Source organism: Coenobita brevimanus, chromosome 108 (assembly GCF_032717465.1).
Source record: "Coenobita brevimanus isolate Jiangsu-jjx chromosome 108, ASM3271746v2, whole genome shotgun sequence".
In the NCBI taxonomy this organism is placed as follows: Eukaryota; Metazoa; Arthropoda; class Malacostraca; order Decapoda; family Coenobitidae; genus Coenobita; species Coenobita brevimanus.
Window position 1 is genome coordinate 7,714,501 of NC_137061.1, and position 21,658 is coordinate 7,736,158.

The 21,658-nt window shown below is 44.8% G+C and overlaps 1 protein-coding gene across 1 annotated transcript; it reads right to left on the reverse strand.

The window, feature by feature from the left end:
* Positions 1 to 522: 522 nt before the first annotated feature.
* Positions 523 to 17,202, reverse strand: LOC145416948 (sialate:O-sulfotransferase 1-like). The gene is made up of 6 exons (XM_080285800.1): positions 17,162 to 17,202; positions 8,111 to 8,247; positions 7,570 to 7,729; positions 7,038 to 7,126; positions 4,091 to 4,244; positions 523 to 772 (listed from the first exon to the last, which is right to left on the reverse strand). Exons 1-6 carry the CDS (start codon positions 17,200 to 17,202, stop codon positions 523 to 525), a joined length of 831 nt encoding a protein of 276 aa, XP_080141926.1.
* Positions 17,203 to 21,658: the final 4,456 nt, after the last annotated feature.

A 21,658-nucleotide genomic window follows, 5' to 3' on the forward strand; every position in this document is an offset into this window, starting at 1 on the left:
ACTCTGGAACAGCTCACTGGAGATCCACGGCATCTGCAGGTGAAATAACATGGAACATTCTCTTTGGCAAACGAACAGTCTCTTAAAAACCTCTTTTGCAACCAAAACAGAGGGATTTTGACATCTCTGATGGCCATAGTTCTGCAGTCACTGGTACTGACACAAGTTCTGCTTGCTGTACTGTCCATCCATATTCATCCAGCGAAGGACTGCAAGGCTTTGCAGTGCGTGATGTCTTGTCAGTGATTATTGCCATGGCAATGAGGTTCGCTTAGCTCCTTGTTAGTGTCGTGCTAGAGTCCTGAATATGGTGCAGATTATAGCGCTCAGGAAAAGGAACTATGGAGCCTCCTGTATAAACCCTGAGCCTGAGAGTGAATAAGGCGGTGTAGGAGAAGCCCTGTCACTCTGACCACTGCCAAATTCAACCCTTATTTCTCCCTCTTAGTGATATGATACAGAATGAATCACCCGGGAGAAGGAACTACGAAGCTTCCTGTATGAACCCTGAGCCTAAGAGTGTCAATAGGGCGGTGTAGGATAGCCAAGGAGCATCAGAAGCCTTGTCACCCTGTCCACTGCCAGTTTAAACCCCTGTTTTTCCCTCGCAGTGAAGGGGTCCAGATCTGTTCCCTCTCCTCGCTTGAAGTGGCCCTGTAGGTGTGACGAGAGGCAGAGGAGGCGACCTGGGTGTTCTGGCACGCTGCAGAACAAAACATCGATATTGTTATTGTGATTCTTGTTATTGTTCTTATTGGTGTGTTCTGGTACGCTGCTGAACAAGAGAACGCCATTGTTATTGTTATTCTTGTTATTATTCGTGTGATCTGGTACGCTGCAGAACGAAAGAATATCGTTATATTAGTAGTAGTAGTAGTAGAAGTAGTAGTAGTGCAAGATATTCACAGAAGAAATATGTGCAGCATGTGAGGTGGTGTGTGGGGTGAAGAGAAGACGAAAGGGGGTGCAAGGAACAGTGTGGTGGAATGAAGAGGTGAGACAGGCTGTGGCACAAAAGAAAAAAACATATAATGAATGGATGAGAAATAGGGGCGTGGAAGAAGTTGAGAGACAGAAGAGAGAGTTATATGTAGAAAGTAAGAGAGAGGTGAAAAGATTAGTAAGAGAGAGTAAGAAGAAAGTAGATGAGGAATTTGGAAGGAATTTGAGTGTCAAGTGGAGGGAATGTAAGAAAATGTTCTGGAAAGAGGTAAAGAGAGTAAGACAGGGTGGCAATGAAGTTAGTAGGGGAGTGAAAGATAAAAATGGTAGATTACTTGTTGAGATGGGAGAAAAAGTGAGCAGATGGAGAGAACACTTTAAGGAATTGCTGAACATAGAGATAGAAAGTAATGTGAGTATAAGTGGCTGGGGAATGGCTGGGAGAAGGAGGGGGGTGAGAAGACAGGAAGAAATCAGTATGATGGAAGTCGTGGAAGCAATGATGAAAGTCAAAATGGGGAAAGCCCCAGGAATTGATGGTGTGTGTGATGAAATGCTGAAGCATGGGGGAGAGATAGTAGTAGAATGGATGTGGAAGATGTGCAGATTGGCCTGGGCGGAAGGTGGAGTCCCAGAGGATTGGAAGTCAGGTATAATTATTCCCTTGTACAAAGGGAAAGGGGAAAAAGAAGTGTGTGGTAATCATAGGGGCATTTGTCTTCTTAGTGTAATAGGAAAAGTGTATGGTAGGATACTTATTGACAGAGTTAGAGAAAGAACAGAGGAATTAGTTGGAGAAGAACAGGGAGGTTTTAGGAAGAGAAGAGGTTGTGTAGATCAGATATTCATTCTTAGATCTTCTGTTGAAAAGTTTCTAGAGAAGGGAAAGAAGTTGTATGCAGCCTTCATGGATTTGGAGAAAGGATATGACAGGGTGGATAGACAAGGATTGTGGAAAGTATTAAGAATATGTGGAGTAGATGGTAAGTTGTTGAATGCTGTGAAGAGTATATATGATGGTGCTAAGGCTGCAGTGCGTGTGGATAGTGAACTGAGTTTTTCTATTTGAAGGTTGGGTTGAAACAGATATGTGTCTTGTCTCCATGGTTGTTCAGTCTGTATATGGATGGGGTTATAAAAGAGATACAAGGTAGGGCAGTGGATGTTGGAGTGGCCCTAATGAGAGAGGGCAGTGTTTGGAAACTCCCTGTATTGTTGTTTGCAGATGAAACCGTGTTGTTACGTGTAGAAAAAGGGAGCTGCAAGGCTTGGTGGATGAGTCTGGGAGAGTGTGTAAAAAACGGAATCTAAAGGTGAATATAGGGAAGAGTAAAGTTATGGTCTTCGACAGAGGTGAAGACAGTGAATGTACAGCAAGGTTGGATGATGAGGAAATGGAAAATGTGAGTATGTTTAAGTACTTGGGTAGTGTGATGAGTAAGGATGGAAGTTTGGAGGGTGAAGTGCTTGAAAGGGTATAACAAGAAAGAAAGGTTGCTGTTTCCTTGAAGGCAGTGATAAGAAGCAGGGAAGTGAGCATGGAAGTGAAAAAGTTATTACATGACATTATTGTGATACCAATTCTAACGTATGGAAGTGAAGCTTGGACGTTGTTGGAAGGACGCAAGTCAAGAGTGAGAGCAGTGGAAATGAGTTATTTAACCCGCCCCGTCCCATCGACATATGGGTGCGTTGCAACGATTTGCATTTGCCAGTCCTGGCGATGTACCGGTACGTCGTGCAATTGCAAGGTCCCTAATTTGCACAATTTTCAATTTTCTTGCGTGATTTTTCGTACGTATACACAGGACACCTTCCTCTATTCCTCTACAAGATGCCAAGCAGGGACAATGCCTTACACCGCATAACCTCCCCCCTCCCCCCCCTCATGCCATTGTCTCGGCAATTCACCTGCTACCAGTGACCTGGCCAGTAAAGATATTCAGGGCCAGAGTGATTCCCCAATCGATGACAATGTGGAAGACAAAGTTTACATAGCATTAGAGGAAGAAACAGTCAGAAATAATGATCAGGTAATGTGGCAAAAAAAGGTCAGGTATGGTGATTAGTTAGTGAGTGAAACAATGCTTATAATGCCTATATTACTGTTTGAAAACCAATATACTCTCATACTACATATAAATTCGTACCAAGTAAACAAAGAAATACCGTTTATGAGTTGTGTGAAATAGTTACCCTCCCATAGAACTCGTTTTCTTTGGTGCCAGCATGTTAGAAAACCCAGTCAGGTAAGGAGGAACTCTTACCTGGATTGAGTATTTTAAACCTCAGGTGAGCGATTTCTCTATGAATTTTCGATGTTTCTCACCAAAAGCGGAGGTTTTAGCCAATTTTTTTTTTTTTTCGAAAATACCTCGGGATTGGGGAATGTTGGAGGTGCGGAAAACCTCGGGACGTGACGGGTTAAGAGGAGCCTGTGGAGTCATGGAGAGACAGACTGACAAATAAGGATGTGAAGGAGCGTTGTGGTGTGGATGTGGATGTGACAGGAAGCGTTAGGAGAAACACATTGAGGTGGATTGGCCATGTGGAGAGGATGGAGAGTGAGAGACTGACGAGAAAAGTGTATGTGAGTAAGGTGGAGGGGGAGAGAGGGAGGGGAAGGCCAAGGATGAGATGGAGGGATGGAGTGGAGAGGTATATGAGAGAGGGGGATGTGAGTTGGGAGCAGTGCAGTGAAATGTGGGGGAGAGGGTGACGTGGAGGCTATTTGTTTGTGGCCACCCCGTATGGGATTAAGGGGTCTGGCAATAGATAGATAGATAGTAGTAGTAGTAGTAGTAGTAGCAGTAGTAGTTGTAATAGTAATAGTAGTAGTAACATCATCATCATCATCACTACAATGTACTGTATTTATCAAAGCAATACTACCTTTCGATGGTTGTCTTTTATCCGCGTCATGTGTGCTTCACGATGTTCATAGTGGATGAGTAGATGGATGATAGGCGGATAGACACAGACACACAGATAGATAGACAGATGGATAGATAGACAGACAGATTGATAAATGACTGAATGAATCTACTTAACCTGAGCAAGCATTGTAGCCGAGAGAGAGAGAGAGAGAGAGAGAGATGATGATGATGATGATGATGATGATGATGATGACGACAAGTGTACACGTTACCTAAGGAATCGCAGTAGCCGTCGTAGTATAAGTACTGGGTGTACTCGTAGGTGTTCGTAGTGTAGCACATGTAACGGTGCCTCACTGGCCAGCAGCCAGTCTGTGTACAGCTCCTCCCACAGCGACGTTGCCACATTTACATAGTCACGAAACACTGGGGCGGGGGGGAGAAAAACATACATACATACATACATACTCCATCTAATCCTGTGTTGCCCCACTAGGAGCGTAGGAGCCCGGGGCTAGGCAAGTTGGTCCGGACATTTAAGATGAGTGACCAGCCTCACTCATCCCTGAGTGGCATTACGTGAGCAGTAAACCCCAACCATCCCTTGGATATAAACCTTCACCGGCTCAATCCGATTGGAGGGCCTTAGTTACCCACTAAACCACCAGGCGCCATAATTTGGTTATATGGTTACCACCCAGCGTAGTAAATGGTTTCCTGGTGTACAGGAAACCATTTGGCTTGTCACTCAGTGTTGAGTCACCCGCAGACAGCAGAGGAAAGAAAGAAGGAAAGAAAGACAGAAGAGGAAGGCAGGAAAGAAGGAAGGAAGAGAGGAAAGGGCAGGCACCCGAGAGCAGCACCACGTCGAGTGAGTGGTTAGAGTTAATGCTGATCGAAAAAGGAGGTGCAGAGTTTATGCTGGCTGGAGGAAAGGGAGACTTAGAATTAATGGTGATTGAAGGAGAAATAGACTTGGAATTTATTCTGAATGAAGGAAAAGGAGACTTAGAAGTAACGAATATCAAAGGACAAAGGTGCTTAAAATTTACACTGATTGAAGGAGGAGACAGAATTTATGCTGAGTGAAGAAGATTTAGAATTTATGCTGATCGAAGGAGGAGGTTTAGAATTAATGCTGATTGAAGAGGAGACTGAGAATTAATGCTGACTGATGGAGAGAGAGAGTTTATGCATACCAAAAGAGAAAGAGATTTTAGAAGGAGCGTTGTGGCGTGGATGTGTATGTGGTAGAGCGTTACGGGAAATACACCGGGGTGGTTTGGCCATGTGGAGAGGATGGAGAGCGAGAGACTAACGAGGAGAGTATATGTAAATGAGGTGGAGGGGGGCAGAAGGAGGGGGAGACTGAGGATGGGATGGAGCGATGGAGTAGAGAGGTTTATGAAAGAGGGGGGTGTATGTCAGGGAGAAGGCAGGGAAATGGCAGGGGACAGGGCGACATGGAGGCGATTTGTTTGTGGCCACACCTGACGGGATTAAGGCGTCTGGCAATAGATAGATATAGGTAGGTAGGTAGGTAGACATAGATAGATAGATAGACTACACGGGGATCACTATACCAAGGAATATAATTTTGCTTCAGGTTGACAAGTAATTCTGCTGAGGTTCAAACTTCCCCAAGAACATAAAATGGAACCATCGAATTTGCCTTAAAGTCCCTAAAAAGGCGAAAAGTAAGTGGACAGACAATCTATCTATCTATCTATTGCCAGACGCCTCAATCCCGTTTGAGGTGACCACAAACAAATCGCCTCCAAGTCGCCCTGTTCCCCGCCATTTCACTGCCCTGCTCCCAACTCACACACCCCTTTCTCATATACCTCTCCACCCCATCCCTCCATCTCATCCTCGGCCTCCCCTTCCCTCTTCCCCCCTGCACCTCACTCACATACACTCTCTTCGTCAGTCTTTCACCCTCCATCCTCTCCACATGGCCAAACCACCTCAGTGTGTTCCTCATAACGCTTCCTATCACATCCACATCCACACCACAACGCTCCTTTATATCCTCATTCGTCAGCCTGTCTCTCCATGTGACTCCACAGGCTCCTCTTAAATAACTCATTTCCACTGCTCTCACTCTTGACTTGTGTCCTTCCAACGACGTCCAAGCTTCACTTCCGTACGTTAGACTTGGTATCACAATACTGTCATGCAGTAACTTTTTCACTTCCATGCTCACTTCCCTGTTTCTTATCACTGCTTTCAAAGAACCAGCAACCTTTCTTCCTTGCTGTACCCTTTCAAGCACTTCACCCTCCAAACCTCCATCCTTACCTATCACACTACCCAAGTACTTAAACATACTCACATTTTCCAATTCCTCACCATCCAACCTCGTTGTACATTCACCGACTTCACCTCTTTCAAAGACCATCACTTTACTCTTCCCTACATTCACCTTTAGATTCCGTTTCTTGCACACTCTCCCAAACTCATCCACCAAGCCATGCAGCTCCCTTTCGTCTTCACTCAACAACACAGTATCATATGCAAACAACAGTACTGGGAGTTTCCAAACACTATCCTCTCTCACCAGGGTCACTCCATCATCCACTACCCTACCTTGTACCTCTTTTATTACCCCATCCATGTACAGATTGAACAACCATGGAGACATGACACATCCCTGTTTCACCATCCATACGCACTGCAGCCTTAGCACCATCATACATACTCTTCACAGCATTCAACAACTTCCCATCTACTCCATATATTCTTAACACTTTCCACAATCCTTGTCTATCCACCCTGTCATATGCTTTCTCCAAATCCATGAAAGCCACATACAACTTCTTTCCCTTCTCTAGAATCTTTTCCACTAAAGATCTAAGAATGAATATCTGATCTACACAACCTCTTCTCTTCCTAAAGCCTTCCTGTTCTTCTCCAACTAATTCCTGTGTTCTTTCTCTAACTCTGTCAATAAGTATCCTACCATACACTTTTCCTATTATACTAAGAAGACAATCAGTTTCGTAAAATTTAGGTGGAAAAAAAAAGGAAAAAGGGAGATAGAAGACAGAGGAATATTAACCAGTAAGATGGAAATTAAATCACGAAGAAGAGGTGTAATAAATCGCTGCTTCCATCCCTACGCCCATCCCATCCCTACTCCTATCCCTTCCCTTCTCCCATCCCTACTCTCATCCACACTCCCATCCCTACTCCCATCCTCCTGTATAAAAGACATACGTGAGGTGTTGAAGGCGTGCAGTGGAGCCCGTTTGGTGTGTCTGTTGGCGTCTTGTTGGAGCAGCAACTGGAAGGAACTGATGATGGCTCTGTACAGGAACAAAAGACGCGAAATTAGATACTCCATTTTAGTTTAGATTAGGTCAGGCTGTACTAGGTTAAGTTAGGTAACAAAAGGTTTGGTTAGAATGGGTTATGTCTTGCTGTTAGGTTGGATTAGGTGAGGTTACGCTAGCATATTTTTTGTAACATGCTAGGTTATATTGAGCTATGTTTTGCTATGCTAGGTTAGGTTAGATTAAATTCCATTACATTACACTAGGTTAAATAAGATAACATTAGGCTAGACTGAGTTATGTTTTATTTTGCTAGAAGAGGCTAGATTAGGTTAATTGTGTCTGTGAGCTTGAAGGAATGATGACAGCCATAAAATACACAAGAGAGGCTACAACAGACATAGCATCGTAGTTCCGATTTATAGAAACATATTTGAATCATATTAATCTCAGTCCATTTTGACCTGCGCACTGACCTGGCTGGGTTGCGCAGTAGGAGGATGGTGGGCTTGTGTGCGTGGGTGTGGACGTGACGGTAGTACAGGTCGTGACGAAACTCTGTCTCAAAAACGGGGCCGTGTGTCTTCTGTACCAGCGTCACTCCTGCGCCTTCTTTGGCACCCTCGCCGAGAAAACCTGAGGCAAGTGATAAAGATATAGATAGATAGATACACAGGTAGGTAGGGAGGGAGGTAGACAGACAGGTAGGTAGGTAGGCAGGTAGACAGACAGGTAGGTAGGTAGGCAGGTAGACAGACAGGTAGGTAGGTAGGCAGGTAGATAGACAGATAGACAGGCAATGCTAGTAGTTGTGATGGTATTATACAAGGGTCTTCTGTACGAGCATTATACCCGCGTCTTCTTTGGCGTCCTTGCCTGGAACACCTGAGGGAGAGAAAGACAGAGGTAGAAAGAGAGACAGACAGAGAGATACATAGATAGACAGGCAGTAGTAGAGGTTCATAAAATAGGCCAGTGAGTTTTGTGTATGTCCAGCTGAAAACAATCCCCGTTTACCTTTCTTCCTTAGTGTGGTTTCGTTGTATCGTGATCCGGTGAATATTCCTGTAGACGCCTCCAGCAGGTACCGCAGCCACGTATTGCCAGACCCGGGGTAGGAGACCAGCCATACTTCCTCCAGACCACGCCCGAACCTGTTAGTCATCAGATAGGGATGTTAGAAGTTAGTTAGCAATATCACAGTCAATTATGAACCAGTTAGAGGCATCACACGCACTCATGGATACCAGTTAAGGGCGTAACTCACAGTCAGACAGTTACACCTCCTCCACATCACGCCCGAACCTGTCAGTCATCAGATAGGGATGTTAGAAGTCAGTTAGCATGTCACAGTTACTTATGAACCAGTTAGAAGCACCACACGCACTCAGGGATGCCAGTCAAGAGCGTAACACAGTCAGACAGTTACACCTCCACATCACGCACGAAAAAAACATTTATCAGTTAGAGATGCTGTAGTTCTTACACCTTAACCTGGCCCAGATTTTTCCCCTCTGCAGCTTATTTCACGGAGCTTAGTGGCACATGAAGACAGTATTGCGGCTCTACATCCTTTTTCATGGCACTTTTTCGTGACTAGCATCATATTTTACGATGGTGAGATGGCAAGTTTAGCAAAGTTGGAGTAAGAAAAGAGTACAATATTCAGTTCATAATGTCACAGTCACTCTGGAACCACTCAGAACCGCGATATACTGTTACACACAGTTACATACAGTCACACAGTTATACACGGTTACACACAGTTACACACAGTCACACAATTACATAGTCACATAATTACACAGTCACATACAGTTACACAGTCACATACAGTTACACAGTCACATACCGTTACACACTGTCACATACAGTCACACATTTACTTAGTCACATATAGTCACACACAGTTACAGTCACTCATCGTAACACACAGTCATACACATGCACATACAGTTCCAGCCTTGATATATCACAACCCACTTTCTCAGGCACGATCCTCTGTCCCCTTTAGGTGTAAACTTACCATCCCTCCATCTTGAATACTGAGCTGCAACAAGTGTGTAAGAAACGGAATCTAAAGGTGAATGTAGGGAAGAGTAAAGTTATGGTCTTCGAGAAAAATGAAGTCAATGAATTTACGCTGAGTCTGGATAGTGAGAAGATGGCAATGTGAGTGCATTTAGGTATATATATATATATATATATATATATATATATATATATATATATATATATATATATATATGTGTGTTTGTGTGTGTGTGTGTGTGTGTGTGTGTGTGTGTGTGTGTGTGTGTGTGTGTGTGCGTGCTTGGGTAGTGTGATGAGTAAGGATGGAAGTTTAGAGGATGAAGTGCTTGAAAGGGTACAACAAGGAAGAAAGGTTGCTGGTTCCTTGAAAGCAGTGATAAGAAACAGGGAAGTGAGCACTGAAGTGAAAAAGTTACTACAGTACATGACAGTATTGTGATACCAACCCTAACGTATGGAAGTGAAGCTTGGACCTTGTTGGAGAGGCAGAAGTCAAGAGTGAGAGCAGTGGAAATGAGTTATTTGAGAGGAGCCTGTGGAGTCACATGGAGAGACAGACTGACAAATAAGGAAGTAAAGGGGCGTTGTGGTGTGGAAGTGGATTTGATAGAAAGCGTTAGAAGAAACACACAGAAGTCGTTTGGTGACTTTGGTCATGTGGAGAGGATGGAGAGCAAGAGACTGACGAGGAGAGTATATGTGAGTGAGGTGGAGGGGGGGGAGAGGGAGGGGGAGGCCAAGGATGGGATGGAGTGGAGAGGTATCTGAGAGATGGGTGTGTGAGCTGGGAGCAGGGCAGTGAAACGGCGGGGGACAGGGCAACATGGAGGAGATTTGTTTGTGGCCACCCTTTACGGGATTAAGGCGTCTGGCAATAGATAGATAGATTATTATTATTATTATTATTATTATAAAAGGGGGTAAGGACAGTTGTGAACTGACCTGGTGGTGTAGGAATTGCATGTGCCGGGCCAGGAGTCATTCCACAGCCTCCAAGACGCACTCCCCTTGTCAACCTCAATATCTGATTAGATAGAGAGAGAGAGAGAGAGAGAGAGAGACTGATTAATATTCATACGAGGCTCATTAGTTCAGATAATTATGTTCTGCTGAGTCTAAATCTTCTCCTGGAATATATTGCTCATGAAAGTCTGTAGATATAAGAATAAAAAGGCTGTATATCACCTCTTCCTAAGCTATTTATTTTGCATATTACACTGTAACATTCTCTCTGATGTTACATATGCAGTATATCGTTTTAAAGTCATAGTTTGCAATAACATACAAGAGGGTTATTGAAGTGTAGCGAGGAGAATAAATCGCTAAGAAAAAAGGAGGTTAATACTCACTGTTGTGCCTTCGTAGTTGATGGTGAAGCCTGGTGATGTCCTGCCTGGCAGTCCACCCTCGCACACACCCCGCCCCTGCCCCACCACCATAACAGTAATAAAGAAGGAGAAGATCGGGAGTTAGCTTGGAATTAAAACAACTGAACTGAAATATTTATTGTTCTAGAAGGCACTGAGTGCTGATACAACAAACGAAGGTGGTGGGCCGTGCCGCACACCTCCTTCAGCCAATACAGTTACATACAGTTGGTAGTGGAACATTCGTGGGTCTGGCCACACATTGTGTGTGTGTGTGTGTGTGTGTGTGTGTGTGTGTGTGCGTGTAACCATATACCCTTTGATAAAAAAAATAGGTTGCATAGTACGTTTTAGTTGCCCTCGTACAGTCCACCATCCTCCTTTTGGGGAATAGGGAGGGAACTGAGGGATATTTCTATAACCAGGTAGTTGAGTCACGTGGTTATATCTGTGCCACCACCTGAAGGCGTCCCTCTCCATCACTGACGAGGAAGAAGGGGTAGTTATGCACCTGTTACCTTCACGAGGGATACGCAACACTCTCAGCCCCACTTGGACCCTGTATATGTGTTGCAGGGAAGAAGGGAAGGGTAGGGGAGGGCGGTAGATTAAAAATACTAGAATACTATTATTATTATATTACTTTGGTTTTACGCCAGGTATCCCCGAAGGGCTAAGGCGTTGCCCCTGGGTAGAGGACTTTTGGACTGGAGCGTGTAGCATTTTATGACCGGATGCCCTTCCTGATGTCTACCAATGACCCTTGGGTGGATTCGATCCTCCGATCCTTCGATCAGAGCGGAGCGCTCTAACCCACTGAACCATTTTAACCGACTGTTCGTGTGTATGAGAGAGAGAGAGATCACACCCACACACTCACCTGAAGGCAAGAAGTGTAACATCTTTCCTTTTCTGAAACACAGTAAAAACGTCAGTAACTAATTAAGAACAGATATGGCTTTTATTATTATTATTATTTATATTATTATTATCATCATTGTCATCATCATCATCATCATTTTTATTATTATTATTATAATTATTATTATTATTATTATTATTATTATTATTACTATCATTATGCTTTACGTGTCCTATTCTGGCCATGGAATTCACAGCCCATTCCCTGAGGTCCAGTAGCCCAACGTACCACACACTGCCACATGGCACCACTTGGCCACCAATACGCACCGTCCATACTGAATACATGCCAGGGCTGCCCCACTCAGGACTGATGTGATGGTATTAGCTGTGATATTTTTTCACACCTTAATACATTCTTACAGGCTATTTATGCAATCTGTGTTGATACTGGAAAGACAAACCCGTATCTCATCAAGTAAGGAAGCTCCCCAACACCTCTCCCTAAGCGATTTATTTTGCTTATTACTCCTTGCTGTCCTCTTCTGTGTTACTTAAATCACTAAAATAACATCATTTCCTGCATAAGTGGCGTACAAACCATTATTGGCCAGCTGTATCAAAAAATAAATCGGTAAGGAAGAGGTGCTAGGGACTTTGAGAATATATGGTTGATAATAAAGACTTGAAGTATACTAAAAAGGTCCTTATTATCAGTTTTTGGTGTGTTATTCATGTGCGTTATTTATATGTGTTATTCATGTGTTATTCATGTGCGTTATTAATGTGTGTTATTCATGTGTTTTTTATGTGTGCGTTATTCATGTGTGTTATTTATGTTATTATGTGTTATTTATGTGTGTTGTTTATTTGTTATTTATGTGTGTTATTCATATGTTGTTTATGTGTGTTATTCATGTGTTGTTTATGTGTGTTATTTATGTGTTATTCATGTGTGTTATTCGTGTGTGTTATTCGTGTATGTTATTTATGTGTGTTATTTGTGTGTGTTATTTATGTGTGTTATTTATGTGTTATTCATGTGTGTTATTTATGTGTGTTATTCATGTGTGTTATTTATGTGTGTTATTTGTGTTATTTATGTGTGTTATTCATGTGTTATTCATGTGTTATTCGTGTGTGTTATTCATGTGTGTTATTTATGTGTTATTCATGTGTGTTATTCACATGTGTGTTATTCATGTGTATTATTTATGTGTTTGTTATGTGTGTTATTTATGTGTGTGTTATGTGTGTTATTTATGTGTGTGTTATTTATGTGTGTTATTCATGTGTGTGTTATGTGTTATTCATGTGTCGTAATATATATATAGATGCATAGATAGATAGATTGGTAGATACGTAAGTAGATAGATAGAGAGAAATAGGTAGACAAGTAGATAGATAGATAGATAGGTAGGTAGGTAGGTGGGTAGGTAGGTAGGTAGATAGATAGGTAGAGTAATAGATAAACAGAGAGAGGCAGACAGACAGACAGACAAAGGCAGAGACGAATCAGACACAGAATAAATCGCTAAGGAGGAGGTGTTTGAAAGTCCACTAAAACAGACAAACTAACGGCTCCACAGCACTTACATAATATAAATAACGAAGGCTGCACATAGCGTTATTATGAGGCTGAATTTCGCCCTTCTGCGCACCACATACACCATCGCCACACCTTGGGGTTCAAATTACCTGGGGGTTCAAATTACCAGGGGGTTCAAATTACCTGGGGTTCAAACTACCTGGGGGTTCAAATTACTTGGGTTCCAAATTACCTGGGAGTTCAAATTACCTGGAGTTCAAATTACCTGGGGGTTCAAATTACCTGGGAGTTCAAATTACCTGGGGGTTCAAATTACTGTGGATTCAAATTACCTAGGAGTTCAAATTACCTCAGGGATGATATTACCTGGGGGGTTCAAATTACCTGGGGGTTCAAATTACCTGGGGTTCAAATTACCTTAGCGCACGGCAGGTAGACGCACTAATTAAGCGGATACTTTTACTATTCTAACCTGGCCCAGATTTTCGTCCATTTGCATCTAATTTCATGTAGCTTAGAAAACAAACATAGCACTTCTTCGTGACTAGCGCCAATTTTCGTCCTTGTGCATCTTATTTTACGTACCTTAGAAACATAACATAGCACTTCTTCGTGACTAGAACTGTTTTTCTCCCTTTTGCGTCTTATTTCACGCAGCTTAGAAAAACAAACATGGCACTTCTTCGTGACTAGCGCCAATTTTCGTTGTTTTACACTGAATTCCATGTGGCTTCGACAAAAAACACATTACGGCTCTACATCCTTCACATAGCACTTCTTCGTAACTAAAAGATGGCGGCAGCTTTAGGCCAAGCTAGAGTAAAAAGAATATAGTTACGGAGCTGTTACCTCATATAGTCGGTTAAGGAAGCTCCCTACCACCTTTTCCTAAGCGATTTATTTATTACACATTACTGTACTATTCTGTCTAACATTGCCATCTGCTGCATAAGTAACGTACAACACTTGGTCACGCTTTTTAGCTACAGATTTTCCCGGGCTAAAGCGGTCTTCTGTATATCAAAAGACAGATAAAAACACAAGCTTCACAATTCCACAGCTAGAATTTTGATACCGTCAATGATTTTGCGGTTACCGGTGCAAAAATAACAAACAAGAAATTCACTCAGTATACGTAGGGTCCCTGGTATATTCTGCTCCCTCTGTGCACTTCATATATTTGTTTTTGTGGCCGAGAGGAAAATGAGTCACACTATCTGGTCACCAATTTTCTCCAAGAGCTGTTCTATACACCAAAAAAATATAGAAAACACAAACTTTACAAGGCTGCTGATAGATCTTTGATACGACTACTAATTTCGCGATGATAAATGAAAATAAACAATACAGGTGGTGTTTATCCTTGGACTCCCTGGTACACTGGCTTCCCCCGTCTCACCCTCCCTCCAGCAGAGTTATTTTTAGCGTTCACTGCATTGTATTTATCCTCTTAATATCGTGAACTTTTTCCCGCCTCTGCTGTGTGTGTAAAACCTTCAGACGTCATCCAGCTGGGGGAGGGGGGTTAATGCAAGCTTTCTTCCCTTTGTTGGTGCTGGAGAGGGACGCCTTCACGTAGTGGCACCCATATGACGGGACGGTGGAGCTGCCCGGTTAATACAAGCGTCCCTGAACTTCCTCTCAATCCCTCGACAGGAGGAGGATGGATTCGAGGTCAGTTTCAGCTTGCAGATCACCGGGGTTGAAATTACTTCTACTACTACTACTACTACTATTACTGCTACTATGCTGCTGCTACTGCTGCTAATGTTATTGTTGTTGCTGCCGCTACTACTGTTACTACTACTACTACTGCTACTACTACTACTACTGCTGCTGCTGCTGCTGCTGCTACTACTACTACTACTACTACTACTGCTGCTGCTGCTGCTGCTGCTGCTGCTGCTGCTACTACTACTACTACTACTACTACTACTGCTGCTGCTGCTGCTGCTGCTGCTGCTGCTGCTGCTGCTGCTGCTGCTACTACTACTACTGCTGCTGCTACTGTTATGCTGGTGTTTTTAAGGCGACTTCTCGTCGTAAAAACACTAGCTACTGAAGCAGGGTCCTCTTTCTAGACCGGAAGTAAAGCACCAACAAAGGAACAGGACATAAAAACCAGGCAGTATACCTTAACACATCTATTACCTTAATTCTAATCGTAACAATACACGTAGAGTGATATTTGAAATACAGGGGAACAGAGACACAGAGTTAATACTTAGCACCACAAAATAGAGTTGCACTTAATACACACTACAATGTTTATACAGGGAGATCGTGAATTATCTACAATATTGCTTATACGTCACTTTTAGAATTGTTCACATAAGGAATAAACAAGGTTGGGAGTCTGTATGGGGTATATTACTGTTATGCTGAGTGTTTTTAGGCCGACTCCTCGTACTAGAAACACTAGCTACTGAGCGGGGTCCTCTTTCTGGACCGGAAGTAAAGCACTAACAAAGGAACAGGACATAAAAACTAGGCAGTCCACCTTTAACACATCTATTACCTTAATTCTAACACCGTTGCAATATTACATAGAATGATATTCTGGACAGGGGATACAGATATACAAAGTTACGTTAAGATAACACGGGATATTCACACACACTATAATTACACTTTACAATGGGTTAAGGTTCCATAAGTGAATGTGACTGACTTTCATTAAAGTCCAAAAGGTCTTAGTGCACTGGTACAATGGGGATGTATAGGCTTGATGAGCCAGGGGAGGATTACTACTATAAAAGAACAGGGGGAGCAGATCACTACAGTTTACTGGCTGGGCTCGGCGCGGCGACTCTCGCCCGCGCGTGCACTGGTAAGGGGGAACTCCTCTATTCTGGGCTGGGGAAACGACACTAGATTCACGGGCCCAGAATTTATAGTCTTTAATCAAGGGAAAGTAATCACGGGCACTTATAGGTGGGATCCCTCTTATTCACTTTGTCACTGTACCACTGTCCCTGTCTCACTGTAGGAGGGAAGGTCACTAATCTTGCCCGATTTTCTGGGGCGATATCACTCTGTCACTTTAAGGGGACCTCCGGGGGCTCTACCCGTGGCGGGAATCACCGTACCCGCTGGGGTGAGACTCGACCCGGGTCCGATCCACTGAGGCGTTGCAGGGAGACCCTCTTGCCTGGGGTCTCGACCTGATGTAGACCCTCTTCTCCGGGTCCTGTCGTAGTGGGGCAGGGAGGCCCGTCTATGTGGGGCCTCGACCTGTTGTGGTGGCCCTCAGGACTGGAGCCAAACAGGTGAAGCAGTCGTGTCTGGCGTCGGAGAGTCTGCGGCAGGAGGAGGACAGCGTTGGTAGGCTGCTGGGCTCGCCCGGGGGTCCGGGGACTGTGGAGGTCTGTCAGGGGACGCGCCGTCAGGTGTGGGCTGCGGCCTCGTCTCCTGCTGGTGCCTGGGGAAGACAAGAATCTCCCGGGTGTGGGAGGTAGGTCCCGACTGGGACTGGGTCTTTGCTCGGGGGACACCTTCGGGGCAACTCTCCCGGTTGGTGTCCAGCTACTCCTGCAGGAGTTGGCTGAATATAGAGGACACATGGAGGCCGTGTTCTCTCTCTTACACAGGGAGGGTAGCACAGAGGCGACTTTCTCTCTTGTCTCCGACACAGCCGTGGCACCAGGTCGATCGGCCCTGGGACCCACTTGTGGCTTTATACAAGGGGCTCTTACCCTTGGGGTGGCTAGGGGTGTTGGCCCCGTATAGTCCACTATTGGACCTCCTGCCCTGTTTGTGATAGAGGGTATTTCTCCCTCGTGTTCGTCAAAGGACCTCCTGTCCTGGTAGTGGCAGAGGGTATTTCTCCCTCGTGGCTCACTGTGGCAGAGGGTACTGGACCCTCGTGGCTCACCAGAATAGCGGCAGAGGGTGGTATTCCCTCGTAGCTCGCTGTGGCAGCAGGTGCGAACACCTCGTGGCTCACCAAGGGACCTCCTGTCCTTCTGGGGTGAAGCTGTGGTCGTCACCACAAAACTACTACTGTATAGCGACTGATATTAGATCAGTCCCAACCCACTGCTGTCGATGGTCGTTCGTTCGTTCGTTCGTTCGTTGACGATTTCCTCCCCTATAGGGAGGGCCGGGCCTTACATTAGCCCAGTCAGTGGATTTTTTACTGGATTTCTTAGTTGGTTGTCTGGGCTGTATTTGAGGGGGAAGAAAACACCGTGGTGGTTCTGTATGGCCTTTTTTTTTTTTTTTTTTTTTTTTTTTTTTTTAAATAATATAGCTCACAGGTGCATCATATGCCTGCACACGTTGATGTATAAAAACATCCGCGCATGCAGGCACAAACACACGAGTGATTTTAGAGTGGGAGGGTATAATGGGACAGATGACCAGGTGACCGTTAGGCGGGGGATTAGCGGGGATTAACGGTACCTGAACCGTATGGAAGGGGACATGGTGACTGAGACATTTGTGGCTGCCTGACTGAGTGATTTTAAAAGGGTGGGGGGAAGTGTGCAGTGATGTTTGCTAGGGTTGTTATGGTTGTATTAGCAATCACTGCAGCACCTGCTTGTTTAAGTGTCTCCTCGGGGCTGGCTGCCGTATTTATGCGGGGCGTATCTGGGTTGGGGAGATTGACAGGTCTGTTAAATTTATTGGTGTTTCGGCAGCTGAGAATATAGTGGAGAAACGGGAATGGGGTATCAGTGTTGCAGTTTTCACACGTGCTGGGTTGTGCCTCATTTGTGAGTATATGAGCTTTACACTTATACTCGTATCCCAGGCGGAGGCGTCGTATATTTTTAAGTGTTCTGCTTTTGAATTTGTTAATAGCATTTATTGGCTCATATTTTGTAGCGGCAGCATACCATATTGCAGAAGGGGAGCCTGCCTGGACTTGATGCTCGTGTTCTGAGCGGTTGATTGTTGCTGCCTGCATTTTAATTGTTCTTTTGATCTGAGTGAGGCTCTGTGTTATGTCAACCTGAACGTGTGAATATTCCGTGGCTTCTTTGGCTAGTTGGTCTGCCAATTCATTCCCTTTGATACCTACATGGCTGGGTATCCAATTAATTGTTATAGTTCCGCCAGCATCTCGTATTTCTTGCGCGGTGGCAATTATGTCAGTAATTAAATGAGTGTTATCAGACGGCTCCTGTTTTCTTAGCGCTTGTATTGCGCTGGCGGAGTGTGAATGGATGATTGTATGGGATGTTGGGTTGATGTCTAGGGCATCATCCATGGCGGTAAGAATTGCAATTAATTCAGTCTGGAGTGTAGAGGCTCCATCTGATACACGCAGGCCAAATGAGTGTTCTCGGCATACGACTGCCGCACCTGCTTTATTGTTATTCACAGAGCCGTCTGTATAGTAGGTTGATGAGTTGGGGGAGGTGAGGGAGGCAATTTGCATTAAGCTCTCTTGGCGTAATTGTTGTACGGGAGTGAGGGCTTTAGGGGGAGAGCTTGTAATGATAAGATTGAATAGGGGAGGATCCCAAGGAGGGCGGGGATGATACGCTACACTTGGTTCATCTGGGGGGAGATTTATGATGGGATTTAGGTTAAAGGAGTGAATGGCTTTTGCGGCGCAGTGACTCCAGGTGTTGTTTAGGATGTCGGGGTGTAGGTTAGCAGCCGCCGTTAATCTGTTGTAAGGGGGAGGGGGGAGTTTATACGTGTAAGCTTGGCTGCCAAGCTAGCGACTCTTGCTTTGATTCTGATGTTAATAGATTCGATGTTGCATTCCATTCTGAGGTTGCAAAGACGGGTCCACATTGGTGATCCCGTCATAATTCTTAGTGCCTCATTCTGTATAACCTCCAGTTTGTCGGCTAATTTTGGGTTGATGGTGGGTAAGGCAGGCGCTGCGTAATCAATAATAGATCTTATTGCCTGAATATAGAAAAGACGTAAGACTTTAAATGAAGCTCCTTCACCTTTGCCAGCTAAAGATCTAAGGGCGTTGAGGCGTAATTTGGTGATATCTCGGAGGTATTTTATTTCTGTGACAAAGGTGAGATTTCTGTCCATGTATACCCCTAGGTACCGGCGGGTGTTGACGTACTCTATAAGAGAGTTACCGAGGAACAGCTGTTTTGGTGGGTTTGGAATTTTGATGGGGAGGGCCTTAGTTTTGAGTGGATTTATTTTCAGGCCTAATTCTCTAAATTTTTTATGCAGGATGTCGAGTGCTTTTTGCGCTTTCTGTGAGTAGCGCCCCCCATATATTACTAGAGTTATATCATCAGCATAACACAAAAGGCGGGCTCCTTGGCCTAGGTCGAAATGAAGGAGGCATTCAATTAATGTGTTAAAAAGGGTGGGGCTTATGATGCTTCCTTGTGGAGTGCCATTTGTGTGATTATATGCTTCTGAAAGATGGCCTTGGAACCTGACTTTGGCTTTGCGACCTGAGAAAAAGCTTTCAAGCCAGCGCAGAAGGCGACCCTTAACACCCTTGCTTGCAAGGGTGGCAAGGATGGCCTGGGGACATGCCAGCTCAAAAGCTTTTTCCAGGTCTATGAAAATGGCTAGGCCTTTACCTCCCCTGAGCTCTGATAAAAATGAGCTAAGGCATTCAGCTGTGCCCTTGCCTTTTGTGAAGGCGATGTGGCTATGTGGTGATGGGGTGACCCAGCCAAGGCGGCTTTTAACCATTCTTTCGGTGGTTTTGCAGAGACAACTAAGAAGAGAGATGGGTCTGTAGGTGGTGGGATCGAGAGGCTTGGGGATGGGATGGATTATAGCCTCCTTCCATTGAGATGGAATAATGCCTAAATGCCACGAGTGATTGATGAGGTCTAGAAAGGCTGTTTTAGCAGAGTTCCCCGCATGATTAATCATGGAATATGTAATTCCATCTGCTCCAGGGACTGTGTCTGTGCTTGTTTTTAAGGCCCTGTTTAGCTCATCTAGGGTGAAATTTTGATCAGAGGGGGAAGGTGTATTCTGGCTTTCTCTAATCAGCTGTTCTCTTACGGGGTGTAGTGTGTCTTGAGTTTGCCTCGTTAGTAGTGGCAGTTGATTTGGGGAGGTTCTCTGTGCAAAGTTGTCAGCTAAACGTTCTGCCTCTCCTTGTGGGTCAGGGTGTGTCGGGGGGCGGGTGGGGCGGGGGTTAGAAAATGCCTTTAACTTTCTCCATATACTGCTTGTTGTTGAATGAGCTCCCAATGTCTGGCACCACTCTAGCCATTTTTGCTCCTTAAGGGAGTTTTTCTCATCTATGGAGTGTCTGATTACCGACTGTAAGTAACTTAGGCTTTCAGGGGTGGGGTTTGCTCTATGTATTTTCTTGGCCCTGTTTAATCTTTTATTTAGTTCTCTGACCCTGTCGCAATAATACCAATAATCACGGTGTAGGTGTTTGGGGGGGCTGGTGGTGGGTATGGCTTGAGTGGCTGCAGTGTGGAAAGCATTGGTAATGAGGGTCGCATGTTCCTCGAGGTCAATGGGGGGGTTGATGTTGCAGGAGTCTTCTAATATAGAGGTGAAGTGGGCCCAGTCGGCTTTTTTAACATTCCATTTGGGTGGGGGGTTGGGGGGTTTGGGGAGCTTAGCAAGATTAACAGAGCAGAGGATTGCGTGATGGTCTGAAGCAAGGGAGGGGTGTATTTCCCATTTAGCTAAGTTTGCAATGTTAGTAGTAATCATGGTAAGGTCTAATCTGCCCCTTCTCAAGTGAGTGGGAGATTGAGGGTCATTTAAAAGAGATATTTCGGGGGTATTATCTAATGCGGTTATGATGTGGCGCCCTGTTGGATTGGTGTTCCTGGAGCCAAGACGTGGATGGTGGGCATTAAGGTCACCTCCAAGTAGCACATGATCTGTTATTGATGTGGCAAGGACCTCGTCCAGGTTTAGCTGTGCGTTGGGGGGGCGATATATATTATATAAATGTAACTGGGTGGTTGCAAGGGTGATGGAGTGTCCCTGTACTTCCACGCCATCTCCGCAGTCAGGCAGGGGGTGAATGGGTTTGTTAGGGATGTGGTTTTTTATATAAATTGCTAAGCCCCGGGGGCCCCCTCGGGAATGGGGGAGTGTAAAGGAGGTGAAGCCTCGAATTTTGATAGATTTATGGGCGGGGATGAGGGTTTCTTGGAGGAGGATAACATCAATTTGGTCTTTGTGCGCTGTTTCTTCTAGAAGGGAGCGCTTGTTCTGCGCACCCTGGGCGTTCCACTGAAGGATTTTAATGTGAGGGGGGGTTGGGGGATATTGTGGAGGTGGGGGGGGAGGGTGTTGGAGTGTTTACATGTCCATGTCGTCTGTCCATATTAGTGTTTGGGTGTCTATGTCTGATGGCGTTTGTGTCGGTGATGTGTGTTTTGAAATTGGTGAGCGTGAGTGTGATTTTGACAAGATGTTAGAGTCTATGTTTTCACGTGTGGAGGAGCGGGGCTCGTGGTGTGTTCTGGTGGGGGATGTGGCTGATGGGGATCTGTGTGAGGAGGTGTTTTTCCGGCTGTTTGTGGAGTGTCGGTGTCTGCTTCTGTTGCGGCGCTGGTGTTGTGGGTGTTTGGAGTGGTGTGATGGAGTGTCTGATTGTGGTTGTGTGGAGGTTGTGTTGTGTGTTGTCTTTTGTTTGGATGTGTGTGTGAGAGTGGTGTTATGGTTCTCAACAGGTGTTGGTGTTGATGTGGGTAGAGGGCTGTCAGTGTTTGCGTTGGGGGAAGTGGAGTGATTGTGGAAGGAGTGGATGGAGTCATGGAGCACTTTGGTAAGGTCGGTGGTGGGAACTGGTTTGCCTATCAAGGTGGATAGATAGGTAGCTATGCC